Here is a 15,901-nt window from a genome sequence, read left to right as displayed (position 1 = left end):
TATGTAAGCCATCTCATGAGAATAGAGCTGTGCAAACTACTGATTTTCCAACCTGCACAAATCGCCTTCCATTTTAAATTTCCGACATTTACAAACCAACGTCACCGACATCACCTTTTAAGTCCGAAACAACGTTATGCCATTTTGAAGAATCTGTAAATTCATTCAAAACACACTGCTGTTTTGAGCCCCCTATTCCCTCCCGAAATTTCATATATATATAAGAGAATTTTCCTCTAAATATATAAACAACAACATTGGTGACTCTTTGTCGAAGAAGAAGATGAAAAACAAAAATCTCTTCATTTTCAACCAAAACTCTTCGACTTCGACCACAACCACGGTCCAATCCTGGCTTTCCAACTGCCTTCGACTCCAATTCTTCGGAGACGAAGGCAGCTCAAAAATCACCTTCGACTAAGGTTTTCAAACAGATGCAAAAGCTGAAAGGCTGAAAGGGGAGGGAGGGGAGTAAAAAATTGGAAAGCAGATATAACTTATATCCAATTCTCAAAGTTGAAGCTTAAACATAGAAGTCAAACCATAAAAGTTCTATGCGTCCTAACACACGCAACACAAATTCTTTAAATTAGTTCCTCCGGTAGCACACAATCCTACTACCGTTTGCAATATGCATACCATTGAAACCAGTGTTACAACAAGAAAGTTTCATATCCTGCCTTTCCATTATCTGCTGCGCCTAGGTGACAAGTCGGCAGACCTAGACCTAGATCCAGAGGGTGATCTTGATACTCTTCCAGGCGATGACCTCCAGTGACCTCGCGCTTCCTCAGTCTCGTATGTAGGTTTCCTACAATGATATGTTTGACATAAGCACAAGCAATCAATAGAGAAAAAGAATCAAACAAAGAGTGCAAACAACCAGAAATTTAATTAATATCAAATTAAAACTTAAATACTCTTTAGCACAAATGGTTCCTCTTGGGCAGAGGTCTCCATAACACTGCATGCCTTGGATGCACTAAAAGCCACTGGTCAAACTGATGGCTGCCCCAAATTTTAGCCACACTATTTGGTCTGTATGTGTGGGGTGGGGTGGGATTTTGGGAATAGGATCCTCTCCACTTCAATTGATATGGAGAGGACCAATTCACGTCATCGTCACAAAGCAATTCAAAGAACAAAGACTCCTATGTACAACATGGTATAGCTAACAAAGTTAAAATTAGTTAGAAAATTCTAAAACTTACTCGCGATATCCATTGCCATTTTCATTTTGATCAGCAGCATTGTCATAACCTGGAGAATAAGACTTGCCATTATCAGCATCTCGCTCCCTTCGGGGACCTCTTGGTGATCGAGGGTGCTCTGCGTGCCTTCTACTTGGGGAAACTGAATAGTCAGCCCTTCGTCTTGGCACAGGTGAGGAGGACCTGACAATTGCAATATAATTCAGTAACGTTTCAACCTGCCCAAGTGACCACTAGAAAAGAGATTATGGCAGTTTGTAAACTTGCAAGTTTACCTTGAACGGTATCGACTCCTAGAACCTGAAGGATAGCGGGGGGAGCGTGAACGAGATACTGAACGAGACCGAGATCGTCCTGAGAGATATCAGATTCAAAAGAAGAATATTTTAAACAGGAGTCACATAATGGATATGAAAACAAAAAATGCAAAGCCATGCTATAGAGACCAAAACATGATTCTAAATTAATAAATTATATAACTTTCAGCTTCAAAACTTTCATCTAAAAGAATGATTAGAATACCACCAAATAATTCATTTGGTTATCCTTTCCAAAGATAACCGCTGAGTTAGAAGTACAAGTGGCTTGCAGATCAAGTGCATTTAAGTCAATGAAAATGCTACCCTCAGTAAACTATAGTAGCTGAGCTAGCAGGCATCTTGAAGAAATGACACCCCAACTTCAGGACCACATCCTAAAGCAACAAAATGATTCACATCATAACAACCATTTGAAGAGATTGACTTATAAACAAGAAATGGTTCCTCGGCGTCAAAGATTACAATTGCTAAGTTAGGAACTAACTTCAAAACATGCGAAACAAATGAAAGATAGCAAACAGACTAAATAGTAGCCTTATGGCCATAAAGGTTTTAAAAAGAGACAGCGTCAATGTGGCTGCAGTTCATTACTGATGCATTCAAACTTCAAGACCACAAAAAGTTAATAGGCAAAAAAGTGTGTGGTTGGAGCCATAGACCTCAAGTCCTTTCCCTAAACTGTTTAGAAACAGGATTTGCAGGCCCAGCCTTGAACTTTGGAACATGAACTTGGGCTTAAGAGAGGATCTAAATCCATCAATCTTCCTGACGTTCAGGAATGATTACACTCGTACCTGATTGAACATATGAACAGGCCTATAATGTGATTCCACAAACTGACTAGCATCTTGTTAATAGATTCGGACCAAGCTTCTTAACTTGCAATCTAAATAACCCAAATTCTTCCAAATGTTAATAGAATACATGTAATAGATGCCAATGTCCTTAACAACAATAATAGGTTAAGAGACAAAAAATCAGTAAGGCAATACCTCCAATGGGCAATGATATTTTGAGAAATTTTTCATAAAGCAATGGCAACTATTGGGATACAGAACTATCGAGAAGAACTGAAGTTATCAGAAACAGCATACCATAATAAGATGACTGCCGTCCCCCATAGCTCGAGCCCGAAGGTCCTCTGCATTAGTACAATAACCGACAGGAATCACCATACATTTAAGGCGTGGAACATAACTAATGTAGGAGGTAAGGAGGGGGGAGTGGCAGACTTACCTCACCCTAGTCCTTTGACGCATTTCCTCTGGCCTTTTCCTTGTTTCGGCAGCAAGAACCACTGATATCTCTCTCCCCGCAAAAATTTTCCCGTTCATATGATACTGAGCCTCTGAGGCATCATAACCATCCACAAACTGCACAAATGCAAATCCTCGAGGTTCCCTAGAAAGAAGACATGGGAAAGCTTCATTGGATGAAAGATCTAATCTGAGCAAACACAGACTGTATGAGGGCACTGACTTGACAATAATAGCACCATAAGATACCGCCACAATGTGGTTATTTGGTATACCTTTCTTTACACATCTAAAAATCAGCTCTGAAGCACTTCCAGATAAGTGCATGCTGAATTTACTTAAAGCAGATAAAATCCAAGCTTAGTGGCTGCCCTTTACTTTATAGTCAAGTATGAAAGTCAACTTCAAAAGAGGCAAGTGACTTGAAAATTCTTCACATTCTTGTAGTTACACGATGCACTTGAAATCAACGTTCCCACAAACTTAAAAATCTCTTCATGTAGTCTTCAATTGGTCAAGACTATAAATCTTCTTCCTCATCAAACTTCTATTGGTTGTGTAATTATATAATTTCCTTCATTTGAGGATTACTCTAACACTCTTGGGGACCAACAAGTTAGGCAATGATAAACAGTAGGTCTTCACCAAAAGTGGGGCTTGGGCTTGTTTTAACTTCAAAGTTCAAACCAACATACCCCCTGACAAACCAGTTCAGATTTTAATTCACTATGAAAAGGAACAATAAATACCTTCATAAATAGTTTAGAATGTAACTCAATAGACAAATTTTGCATCCCCTACTCGCGTATCTTAACCAAAGATGCCAAACAAAATTAGTAAAGAAGTGGAGTCTCAAACAATCAGCAATTCAAATCCATATTTATCAATCCTATGAATTTTGCTTGCAAAGACTAGCAACACAAAATACAAACACCTAATTGCCATCGACGTCAAAAGAACTCAACTTTAGCAAATTCATGCTTCCTTTCAAGCAAATTATTCAACATCAACTTTGAGACACAAGCCTTGGCTTGGTTCAATTAGGAAAATCAACAATTAAAGTAGTTGTTCAGCAGTTACAATAGCCCCTTTAGAATTATAAAATTTTAAGTTGAGCGGTGATGTAAAGCTGGTGTAGGGTAAAGCAAAGAAGAGCTTCAGCAACATGTTATAATTATAAATGACCTGCATTGTGAAGTTAAGGTGTTGGATTGTTATACAGAATCTAATATCCCACTAGTTTGAAACAAGCAGCTCAATCAAGCTAGCAAACTTGGCTGCATGTAGATGAACTATGCTTGGAAATCGCTAATTATGCTCTATTGAAGCTAAATCTTGTTCCAAGTCCAAGTGGGCAGTGCGCAAAACCCAGCTTATTTCCACCATTACATCACTGTCTTATCTAGCAAGCTAGTTGGCAGGAATGTAACACATAATACATCTGCAAATCTCTACTGGCAAAAACTCACCCTGTGTAATAGTCCTTGGGAATATACACATCCCTTACTACTCCGAATCTCTCGAATGGAACTCGAAGTTCTTCTGGTCTGCAAACAGACAAAGAGATCTAAATTAACCAACTTGTTTTGACAAATCAACAACATCAAAGGTGGAATCTTCAACCGCCAAAACAACTATAAACAATAACCCACCTATGGCTACACTGAAACACAAACCAAATGACAACCATGGTAAAAGAAAACACTACCTGCAATCCAGAGGAATGTTACGAACCAAAAGGCTTCCGTGATTCTGTTCCTTGCGTCTACCATACCCACCACCACCGCCGCCGCCACCACCGCCACCACCACCACCACCACCACCACCACCACCACCGTATCCCCTTCTAGGAGGGCTTCTCCCTCGACCGCCATATCCTCTCCTAGGAGGACTATAGTACGGTGGACTATACCTCCTCATGATGCTACCTAACATCACAACCACAAACCATATGAGACTAATACCTAAAAATACACATTTTCACTTGCTAAATGAAATTTCTAAACCCATTATGAATAAGGTAACTTAGAAATAAAATAAAATAAAAAATAAAATAAAATTTATTTTATAATGTAATAACAGTCGATATGAATCCTTCAAATCGCAGAACCTCATCACAATTCGCATGCCAAGACAAAAGACACCTAGATTCCCTGCTTGGTTGCAAAGAAAAGAGTTCAATTCTTCGAATTTTCTTTCTTTTTATTTTTTTTGGGGGGCGGGGAGAGAACAACAAATACCTCTAGTCAACCCAGCATAATAAAACTACTTTACTTAAATATTTTCAAATTTAAAAATAAAAACCTAAAAACAGAACCAAAGATCGAAACTTTCGTTTTCTTTTCCTGCGAATTCTAGCCACCTAAACGAAACCCTAAGGTTTCAAACTAGAGAACGAGGGGGAGAGAGAGAGAATTACAGAGGAATCTTAAGCAGTTTTCACCGAATAGAAAACCTAAAGATTCCCAGCTTGCGGTTTCTCAGAAACCAAACTAAGCCTTAGGGTATCTCTTTTCATTCTTTTCCTGATCAATCGAAACGAACAAAGTAGGCAGATTTACCTGCAACAACAAGAGCTTGAGAGAACAGAGAGAACCCAAAATCTTCTTACTTAGATCTGAAGTATGCGCGTCGAACTATGTCGCCTATTTTGCTTTTAAAAAGCCTCAATTTCCGACTTATCAAAAAAAAAAAAAAAAAAAAACTCGCTTCGGTATTTTCCACGATATTTCAAACTTTAAAGTCTAAACCCTAGTCAGTCTTTGAAATGACATCGGGCGGGTCGATCCGGTTTTTTGATAAGTGGGTTGGGCTTTTTTTTTTCTTCTATCCTCTTTGAGGCGAATCTTTCTCTAAGCTCGGTTTTTCGGAATTAATTTATAAAATTGGTATATATTTTTTAAGCATATATAAAAAATACATATTTTAATGTTATAAAGAAAATTACGTGCTTCTCATATGTTAAATGACACATGAAAATTATATAGATTAAGTTGAAAGAACTTTCTCCAATTTAGTTTGAAAGAAAAAATTTTCATTTTTAAAATGTATTTTCTTTCTTGTTGAGAAATATGATTAAAACTATTTAAATTATTGGGCAATTTCAATTTACTCAGAATTATTGTAAGGGAACATTTAGTATGCAAAATATATCCCATCCTTCCTTGGAATAGCCGTTTCAATGAAAAATGACTATTTCCCTAAAGAGAAATAGCTATTCTTAGAGGAACCTAATGTGTTTTCCAAAAAGCCCACATTAATTTTTTTTTAATCCAAATTTCTTGTTTTGAAAAATATATGAATATTGTATGGGTGGCCAGGCACACCCAAGGGATTTTAAGAAGTTTTCTTTAATAAAAAAAATTAAAAAAATGAGCATTTTAAAAAATTTGTTCCAATTTCAAGGTATATGTGTTGTCACTAAACAAAGAATAGGAATAGTCATTCCATTGCAACTTGGGTTGGAGGAAATTTCACATCCTCATTCTAAAACAAGATTCATAATGAAGTATTTGGGTAAGTTTGGTGCAACTAATACACAAATTTCACATTGCTCACGAAGTTCCATTGAACCGAGAAAATGCTGTATAATAGAAAAGAAACCAGCACCAGCTATGGATGCAAGTTACACCTTAAGGAACAAACCTAACAGTTAAAAATACATAAATGGTGATTCTATGAGGAAAGGAGTCAGTTCGCTTGTGACTTTGCAGGGCATCCACAATCCAGCGTGTCCAGCAGCTCTGCATAGTGCACCATCCATATACATTTCTTTGCCAACGATCATCAATATGCATCAGAAAAATTTCACTTCTGCAGTTGACTCAGCATTATCCAAAGTTTATATTCGTCCCGCTCACGATCAGCACGATGCACCTCCTTCATCAAGCTCCATACAGATGGAGGAAAGAGATACATCAACATGCAGCTGCAACATCTAATTGAGGTTCCAGGTTGTCAGAGTCGGCGAGCAAAGGACTCTTCTGGAACTTGTTTCTTAGCTGACCACAAGCAGCACTAGCATCCAGGCCCCTTGTTTGCCGTACACTAACCGTTATTTTTCGTGATTCCAGAGCAGCTGCAAATGCCATCACCTGCCAAATGAAATAACAACCATATATCTATAGATAAATCACAAAATGAATCAAGTGATGAGGTATTGAGGCGTGTTCTTGTCGAGAATTATGGCATAATAGCATGTGTTCAACATACAGCTTTTTTGTGTGGCCGCTTATACTCCGAGCCATCTATTGGATTGAAAGGTATCAGGTTTACATGATAACCACGTCCCCACTCATGGAGAAGATCGGCAAGTTCTACTGCCTGCGCTGTTGTATCATTGACTCCAGCTGCCCATAAGCAATAATAACTTTGAGAAGGCTGTCATTTAAAGGAGTGGCGTACAAAAGTGCAAAAAAGTGAAACGTCAGTACCTAAGAGTGCATACTCAAAGGAAACCCGCCGACCGGTTTCAAGGAAGTAGTCCTTGCAATCTTTCATGATTGCATCCAGAGGATAGGATTTCGCACTTGGCACAATTGCTTCCCTAAGTTTCTGGTTTGGAGCATGTAAGCTGATGCACAAGACAACGAGAGAATTAACAAGAAAACAAAGTTACATCTGCATAATCTGAGAAAGAGATATCGACATCAAACAAGTATAAGCAAAAACAAAACAAGTTAAAATACCTACAGGACAGACCAAAAGTAGATCCTAGAAATTGCTAAAATGGGGGAGCAGTGAAATGAGAAGGGACGACACCACAAAACCCAGGATATCTGATTTACAGTCAATACCCTGGACATTATTTTATTGGAGAAAAAAGAAGAAGGAGAAGGAGAACAAGAACAAGAAGCTAAAAAAAGAAAAAGAAAAAAGACGTGAATTAATTTAGAAATTTGGATCAATGACTTATATTACATCATAGGGCTTAACGGCAGGCAGAATTCACTACTTCTCATCAGTATTTGGTCAGTAAAATCCATTCTCCTGCCAAATATTTCTGCTCAAAGTACAAAAGGCTTAAAAGATAAACCGCAAATTTGACATAATGATTTACATTAAGTTGAATCATAGGCTTAATGCTGTTTAAATTCCTGATGTCGAATATTAGGTCAATTTTATCAGTTTAACATGTGTACTTCAACAAAAAAGGACAATTACTCACACGCAAACAACATCATCAAATGGTTGACAGAATTATCAACCAAAAAATTTTAATTTCCTATTGTAAATGACACACCTGACAGCCAATGTTGACTGAAGTTTGTGAGAAGCCAGCTTTCTAATTGTGTTTGGAACCCCCACAGTGGATATCGTGATCATTCTTTGCCCAATTTGCACATCCTTAAATAGAAGAAAGACGCAAGAATTTAACATGTAAATGGAAAATTCTAGAAGTAAATTACAATCAAGTTCAAATGAAAAATAATTACACCACGTATTAAAAAGTTTTCACAGACATAACAATGTCGTGAAGCAACTAGACTATGTGCATGTAATAGTTCTAAAACGCACCTTATTCAAGCACTGGTGTGCTTCAAGTACTGACTTCAGATTCAACATTGGCTCACCCATTCCCATGAACACCACATTTGTTACCCTATCCTTGAAGACGTCCTCAATAGCTAATACCTATGTATACAAATGTATTTACAACCACTTCATGATGTTAAACAAACTCTAGCCTGCTCGAATACATTTATTGTTTCTAGTATATGATGACAGTGACAGTTTTTTTCTTCTTCTTCTTCTTTTTTTTTTTTTTTTCCGAAGTAATTGAAGTATCTCAATTCCACCTTAGCAACTTTGTCCAGAATTGTGTATACCATAAAATATTCAAAGACAACTACCATAGAGTGGACTATGAAGAGTGAATATAAGAAGACATTAAGAGTACCTGCTCAACAATTTCATGCCTCTTAAGATTCCTTGAAAATCCCCCTTTTCCAGTGGCACAAAATGAGCAACGCAGGGGGCAGCCTACCTGAATATCCAAAACAATAAGGAGCCTAAAAAACAAACCTAGTATAAAAATCAAATTAACAAGAAATATATTGCTGATGTACACAAAAACAATTTCCAGAACCAATGAAAGAATACTCCCAGAAAATGGGCAAAAAATTGGCATTAAATAGTACTCTAATAACCTAGGAAAAATGCTAGTCACATCTGAACTTTATAAGTAATTATAGGGAGCTCATGTAGTATTTAGCACGCATAAGCACATTTATAATCCACCCACTCAATATGGGCAATCCATCTTCCTAACGTGTGACTAACTTTCTAAGGGATCATAATTTCCACCACTCAATATTTGACGTCATCATCAAGGTTTATGTCCAGCAAAGCGCCACATGGTGTTACTAGATTGCTCTGGTATCATTTGTAACAACATAGAAAAAAATTAGCCACATCTACACTATCACCCCAAAAGGGTTAGTCAAGTTCCAATTGAAGCTCTCTATAATCACTTACAAAGCTTAGTCTCACCTAGTAAAAAGTCAATGTAAAACTTAGCACTCATGAGCACCTTTATAATCCACCTATTTAATGTGGGCAATCAATCTTCCCAAATGTGTGACTAACTTTTTAGGGTATCACAATTCCACTTAGAAAATCACCTGTGACGATACGCACGCTGTAAGACGCACTGAACCTTTGTCATCTTTGACTGGTATGCCAACGGTTTCAATCAATCTGTTGTCTTCCAATTTAATTAACAACTGCACGGTCAATGGAAAGTATAATAAAATAAGAGAATCAATGTAAAGATAAAGTAGAGAGAGATAACTTCCAAGAATCACAGTATTATCAATTCAAAATGCGAAGCAAAGACATTTGCAGATAACATATTCATACACACACTTGGCTACCCAAAATTTATGATCATGTCCTAAACAATAGCATATGAACAATAGAACTCTAGCATCATATGGCCAATGAGCTTTAGCTCAAATAGTACTTCTTCATTTTTGTAGCAAGGCGGAGGGTGAGATTGTGGGTTCAAGTCCCACCAGATATTCATCTAAAAAAAGAAGTCCCACCGGATACGTGCGTAACTTACCAATATATATATATATATAAAGGAAAAAAAAAGAGGGGGGGGGGGGGGGGGGGGGGGGAAAGAGAGAGAAAGAACTATAGCATCATATGAATTAACCAATACATTTCATCAAAACACTTACACAACTGCCCAAGTAAGAAATGTATTATTATAACCAAATTACAACAAGAAACGATTCAATTATGTTGCTTTTCACCTTAATAGTCCCATCAGCAGCAGTGACAGAGCCATAAATGGGCGACCGCCCAACCCTCCATCCCGCTTCTTGAAGATCATTCCTGAATGCCTGAGGCACTGTAACAAACCATGACAATAACACCAATAAAAAAAAAAGAATTATATTCACCCATTTACTTATTGGGAAAATGTAAATGTCAGAAAAAACAAAATGTGACCCAAGAGAAGGAAGGAGAGGATTTTCTCACGGTGACTGAAGTCTTGAATTTCTTTGACCTTCCTCTTGTAAATAAGATGATGGAGTTGCTTCCCTCTATACTTTTCCTAAAACATAATATTCCCAAGAATCAAAAAGTATCAATACAAAATACGCAATTGCCTGAACCCTTCTGTTTTAAGTCGTCCAGATATTTCGAACAAAAAAAATGAACTTCAAAAAGTGTTACCACCACACGTTAGTCAATTTCTTTCATTTTCTTGGGAAACAAACACAGGATTGAGGTTTTTTGTGTCTTTACCTGATCGAAGTCATGGGCGAGCTGTTGGAGCTCCGGCTCGGACATGCCGAGGAGCACGTGCTGCAATTCAGCCTGGGAGGCACGCGTGGGGGAGGCTATAGAGAAGTTGCGGGAGGGAAAAAGGGAAAGGGCACGAGGGCGAACGGCACGTGCGAGAGGCGAGAAGCACACGTGCTGGAGTTGGACAAGCGCCATTGAAGTGCCAATCCTCATATCATCACAAACGCAAAAGAAGCAGAGCACCCGGCAGTATAAACATCGCTTAAACCTCAGATTTCGCACGAAAAAGACGATAACAGCCCCTAGATATTTGCTTTGTTCTCTTCAACGACATGCTGTTTAGGGTCTATTGCAAATGGTAACCTACATGGTCGTACGACTGTAGTTACGGGTATGCAAAACGACCTTAGTACATGTCCGTTCACAATAGGGAAAACACAATTACCATATCCCAAACTTCATGACATTATAATTATCCTCGGATTGGACAAATTATCCAAAATAAATTGAGCATTTTTTGTCGCTCAAGAAAATATATTGGTCTAATAAAATCGCAAGAGGGTTTTAATTGGTGAATTCAGTTTGAATCCAGTTCTAATTGAAACTAAACTCGTTGAGATTGAAACACATATTTCTTGTGTCATGTTAACCCTAAATTGATTCTCTCAAGAGAATTCATTCTAAACTGGCTTTATGGTAGGCCTAGGAAGTTGTGGAGATGGGAAAAAAAAGAAAAGGTGTAATTATTATGATGTTAAATATAATAGCAAAAGATTAGCAAAATAGTTTTCCATAGCGTTTAAATCTTGACATGTTGAAAAGGCAATTATATGCGAGCAGTTGTCACTTGTCAGCGTCTGGATTCATAGACCAGCAAGCTAAAGCATTCATCTATTGTTGTATCAAGCTACAAAGTTGAAACCCCAAAATAACAAGGCCAAAAAATTACAGCATGGAGCTTGTATGCCAAAATTACATCAGCTGCTATAGATGCATGTAAGGGAAGTGTAGAAAACTGCTCAGAAGTATCAAGAGCCTGGATTTATCTGTGACAATGAAAAGGGCAGAATATCATATTTGCCAATTTTACTAAAAACTTCAGATGAACAATGACAGGAGTCAGAAATCATAATCCTCGTTGACATTGCTCATAACCACAATCCTAAACCACTACAAGAGATTTGAGCTGTGATTTCAACTTTATACACTAGTATCTACTGGAAGGGGAGATGTCTGCAAGCTCAGAGACCGAAAATCTGGACTTTCTTAAGCAACATATAGTTGATGTACTTCATCACAAATGTGAGAATAAAGCCCAGGTGGCCTGAAAAGAAAGGAAAAGGAAGGATAAATTAGGAAGATATGAAAAACGATCCAAATGAAAGAAAAAAAGGAAAAGAAATATGACAGCTGCCTCTCCATTCGGAAAAACTAAGAGATGAGTCATTTGTGGCAAGGTAAAAGACCACTTTATTGGCTAGGTATGTGGTATGTTTTTAAATTTTACAGCCTAACATAGTAACATACAGAGGATGAGAGTAAGAATAATGCTAAAAAATGAAAACATGAGGAATCAGGCCATAAGGACTACATACTGGCTCCATCTACTGGAAGAGCCTTGGCACTGATCTCCTTGGTACTTTGCCTTCGAGCTTTAGTCTTCTATACGCTTCTCTGATGTGACAAGGTCGAATAGGACCTGAATCCTTCCTCTCGGTCATAACCATTCTAGCTGCAAAATGAAATGTATCAATTGAAGATACATAGAACACCGAGCTAATTTCCAAGTATCTGAAAATACAGTTATGGAAGACTAAGACATGCACTAGACTTGCATGTGATTCTGCAGAATGTGATAGAGAAAGCATCAAACTGCTTTATGTCTGACAGTTTGGTCATTCTATTTCATATTCACCTAGTAATAAAGATATCCTTTTGCTTCTCCTTCTGTTTTAATTTGGCAGAGCTAAGCCTACGTGTCTTGTGAAAAGTCCCCACGGGGAGTAAGGTGTAAAAAATTATTCTCATGGAGCTTATGTGGAAGACCTTAAAACTAGAGAGAAAAATATTGAAAATAGCATTCTTGTAAAAGGTAGACTTTAAATGAAAATTTGCAAAACTTTTGGGAAGCTGTGCCCCTCAAAGTCCATTGCTAGGTCCCCCTGACCACTGCCAGAGGGGATCACCTGTTACTTGGAAGTTACAAGTCAACATCATTTTTGAGTTGCATAAAATATGCGTACCAGTCTCAACAATATCACCAACAAACATTTTTGCCGTCGCTGAAACTGCAACTATCATTGGCTCAGAAATTGTCTTCATCCCTGTGATGCTCAGTAACAACTGCACTCTCACCATGTAAGAGAACTAAAAATTATGGCAGACTCCAATTGCATAAGTGAATCACCAACAGGTTCTATTGCTGCACTTTAAGAAAGCGAAATAAATACATGCCTACTAAGAGCTCAACAAGCCTAAAAAGGTCTTTTGCCAACTTATTATCTCCTAATGAGCAGAGATTAAACCCGAAACACCACCATGTAATTGAAATGAAAGCCCATCTTGTTCTAGATTTTCTCTCTCTCTCTCTCTCTCTCTCTCTCTCTCTCTCTACACAGGCATGAAGCATGTCCATTGGTAATTTTCAGTACAATGGACATGTTTCATTTGAGGTGGGTGGATCCTCAATATAACCACCACTTCAGATCACAAAAATGGGGGGAACCAACAAATTTTGAAGCTAAAGAAAGAGGGTTTCTAAGGTGGTCAATAACTCAAACTTGATAAAGCCTTAGAAAAGACACCCAACTAAACAAGGGAAAATGCACAGAAAAGATACAGAACAAATGTACCTTTTTCATGTCAGCTTTTTTAAATCGAGATCTCCGAAAGGACTCATACCTTTCCGTTTGTGCCTCTGTGAACTGTGATAGCATAGCCCTGCAAAGAAAAGAGAACTAATAGTGTGAAGCAACATGTAGTTGTAATTATCCATAATATACATATGCAAAACAATATCATGTCTGTCAGTTTTTCCATAAAGCTAAATTATTTATTGTGTTTTAATTGGCATTCAATTGGTTCTACATCAGTTATCATAACATTTGAAGAGTAAAAAATGAAGAAAAAAAAACCATTTCATACAATGTTTTAACTAGCAATTACGAGAGGATGATCTTGGTTTCTTCTATTTCTGTGATTCATTCACAGAAATATCTACAAGGCATTAGAAGCAGTTATGAAGCCACATGCAGACCAGAGGGCCATAGCCCCTTCAATAAGTGTCATCATCTTTATGGGGATTCTAACATCCAAAGCTTGCGGCTCTCCCAAGTCAAAACTAAGAATTTTCATATATGAAGAACCATTAAAAAGGCAAACTTTTCTTTTGAAATTTTTTGAGAAGTTCTTAGGATACTTGACTTTCAATTAAGTATAAGAAAACTCTAATAACAAATCTTTATAAGTTTTGTTGGTTTCTCATTCATATAATTTCCAGAGCAAACATGTCATGTTAGCCCATTACAAAATAGAAGTGGACAAGAACAGAAGGCTTCTTCTTTCCCTCTTTTTTCTCAGATTCTCTTCCTTTTCCATGCGATATAAGCATACCCCATACCAATGATAAAGTAAAAAAGACTAATTCTTTGTACCATATCTTTTTTGGCCATTAGATAAGACAACTCCTTGAAAAGGTATGCTAATCTAAAGCCCCCCTCTTAGGCTATCTGAGAAACGATTTTTGTTTGAATTAGTTTATTTTTCCATTTCTTTAAATTTTGGGTACTATAGAAATTGATGATCCCATTGTCTAGTTATCGACCTTAAATCTTTGAGTGTGTTGATTTTATTTTCTACTTTTTTCTTCTTTTTAAAAAAGATCTCTTTCCAACTATCCTATTTCTTCATTAACCAAATTGCTGGTATGACGAAAATTGGTAGCCAAATTCGAAAATTCAACTACGGAACTTAGTCGTTTAGAATTTCTCTTTGATGGTCCACCAAATCAAATAAATCTACTTACCGTGTCTTGGCTAATTTATTGGGGTCCCTCCTGAATGCAATATTTCTGATGTTGACGTCCACATTATCCTCCTCTTCCTCTTCATCCTCATCTTCATTGTTGCCCGTGGATGCATTAGTCCCAGTTGACGCTGCCAGGGCTGGGGATGTTAATGAGTTAGTGGGTGTGAGAAATTGATTCTCAACGTGAACAGGATCATCAGTGGGTGAATCAGGTGACAAATCTTCAACATCCTCAAATGCCACTTCAAACGGGTCCATCGATTTCTTAAGTCCTATCCTCTGCTTTTCCAATGATAATAACTTTATCAATCAATGTGATAACAAAATCTAAACTATCAACAAATTAACAAGCTTTTCGTTTTTCCCGAAATTCATTTGAGCATTTCAACAAACATGTAAAATGCAAAAACCTAGTTCTTGATTATGATCAAACTCTACGTACATTTTAGTAAACCAACGAGATAAACAAGTTAACCATTTTCAGTTTTCTTTTTTCGACAAAGTACATCGTGTTTGGCAGACTTCTTTTCATCGTGTATTGAACTGTGTAATTCCAGAGATCAAATTCCTTGCTGATCAAATCTCTAGTCTCTTTAAAGATTTACTTAAAAGGCATAAACTAAACATTTTATCGAACGCATAGAGTGCAAAGCATGTGGTCTTTTAAGAGTAGAAAACATTACCAGAATGAGAGAGCGATTGCTTTGGATTGGGCCTCGTACGTTACCGCAGCTATAGCGAACAACTTGTGCGATCGTATCTCAAAATAGAGAACTCGAATTCTTAGATATTAGATCCAACGAGCATAAAGATGCCACGTGTCTTACTTATTAAAAAATAATAAAATATTATTTAATTTTAAAAAAAAAATAATAATAATAATATAATATAATTATTTTTGTTTTTTTAATATGCCCTTGGGGTGACTGACCACCCCAAGGCCACTGTTTGGCCTAAGGGTGGCCGAAGATCGGCCGGTCCAGGGCCTCTTTTTTTTTTTTTTTTTTTTTATTTAAGATTTGGCCCTTGAGGGTGGCTGAACCACTTTCGAGGGTCACCTCTCATGAGCCAAAAAAAAAAAAAAAAAAAAAAAGCCCTTGAGGGGATGCCGAACCACCCCCAAGAGCCATGGGGGTGACTCCAGCCACCCCAAACCAAAAACAAAAAAGGTCCTTGAGAGGTGGCCGAACCACCCCCAAGGGCCATGGGGGTGGCTTCAGCCAACCCAGACTGACTGATTTGGGGTGGCTGAAGTCATTCTTAGGCCAAACGGTGGCCCCTTGGAGGTAGTCAAGTACCATATCAAAAAAAAAATTATTATTATATT

At 37.5% G+C, this 15,901-nt stretch overlaps 3 protein-coding genes across 4 annotated transcripts; all 3 read right to left on the bottom strand.

Annotated features, from left to right (window-relative positions):
• Positions 1-472: 472 nt before the first annotated feature.
• On the bottom strand, positions 473-5,476 carry SCL30 (SC35-like splicing factor 30). The gene is made up of 8 exons (XM_059602084.2): positions 5,349-5,476; positions 4,496-4,715; positions 4,257-4,334; positions 2,768-2,932; positions 2,626-2,672; positions 1,487-1,565; positions 1,212-1,394; positions 473-811 (listed from the first exon to the last, which is right to left on the bottom strand). Exons 2-8 carry the CDS (start codon positions 4,705-4,707, stop codon positions 688-690), a joined length of 888 nt encoding a protein of 295 aa, XP_059458067.2. The 5' UTR covers positions 4,708-4,715; positions 5,349-5,476; the 3' UTR covers positions 473-687.
• A 741-nt stretch (positions 5,477-6,217) lies between these two features.
• LOC132186958 (Radical SAM superfamily protein) lies at positions 6,218-10,798 on the bottom strand. Its single transcript, XM_059601088.2, has 10 exons — positions 10,549-10,798; positions 10,279-10,354; positions 10,050-10,147; positions 9,411-9,512; positions 8,687-8,773; positions 8,305-8,421; positions 8,030-8,133; positions 7,221-7,360; positions 7,000-7,136; positions 6,218-6,881 (listed from the first exon to the last, which is right to left on the bottom strand). The coding sequence occupies exons 1-10, from the start codon at positions 10,759-10,761 to the stop codon at positions 6,705-6,707; spliced, it is 1,251 nt and encodes a 416-aa protein (XP_059457071.2). The 5' UTR covers positions 10,762-10,798; the 3' UTR covers positions 6,218-6,704.
• Positions 10,799-11,543: 745 nt separating this feature from the next.
• LOC132186364 (transcription initiation factor TFIID subunit 11) lies at positions 11,544-15,317 on the bottom strand. 2 transcript variants are annotated; one of them, XM_059600297.2, is made up of 6 exons: positions 15,258-15,317; positions 14,573-14,853; positions 13,401-13,488; positions 12,792-12,891; positions 12,144-12,280; positions 11,544-11,872 (listed from the first exon to the last, which is right to left on the bottom strand). In XM_059600297.2, exons 2-5 carry the CDS (start codon positions 14,830-14,832, stop codon positions 12,153-12,155), a joined length of 576 nt encoding a protein of 191 aa, XP_059456280.2. In that variant the 5' UTR covers positions 14,833-14,853; positions 15,258-15,317; the 3' UTR covers positions 11,544-11,872; positions 12,144-12,152. The 2 variants fall into 2 exon arrangements, with proteins under 2 accessions (XP_059456280.2, XP_088373385.1); XM_088517259.1 differs by lacking the exon at positions 15,258-15,317 and adding an exon at positions 15,017-15,037.
• Between the last annotated feature and the right edge of the window lie 584 nt (positions 15,318-15,901).

The sequence above is a fragment of the Corylus avellana genome, chromosome 6 (assembly GCF_965113065.1).
Source record: "Corylus avellana chromosome 6, dhCorAvel1.hap1.2, whole genome shotgun sequence".
Taxonomy (NCBI): domain Eukaryota; kingdom Viridiplantae; phylum Streptophyta; class Magnoliopsida; order Fagales; family Betulaceae; genus Corylus; species Corylus avellana.
Note: the sequence above shows the minus strand (reverse complement) of the source record. Positions and strands in the feature narration are given on the sequence as shown.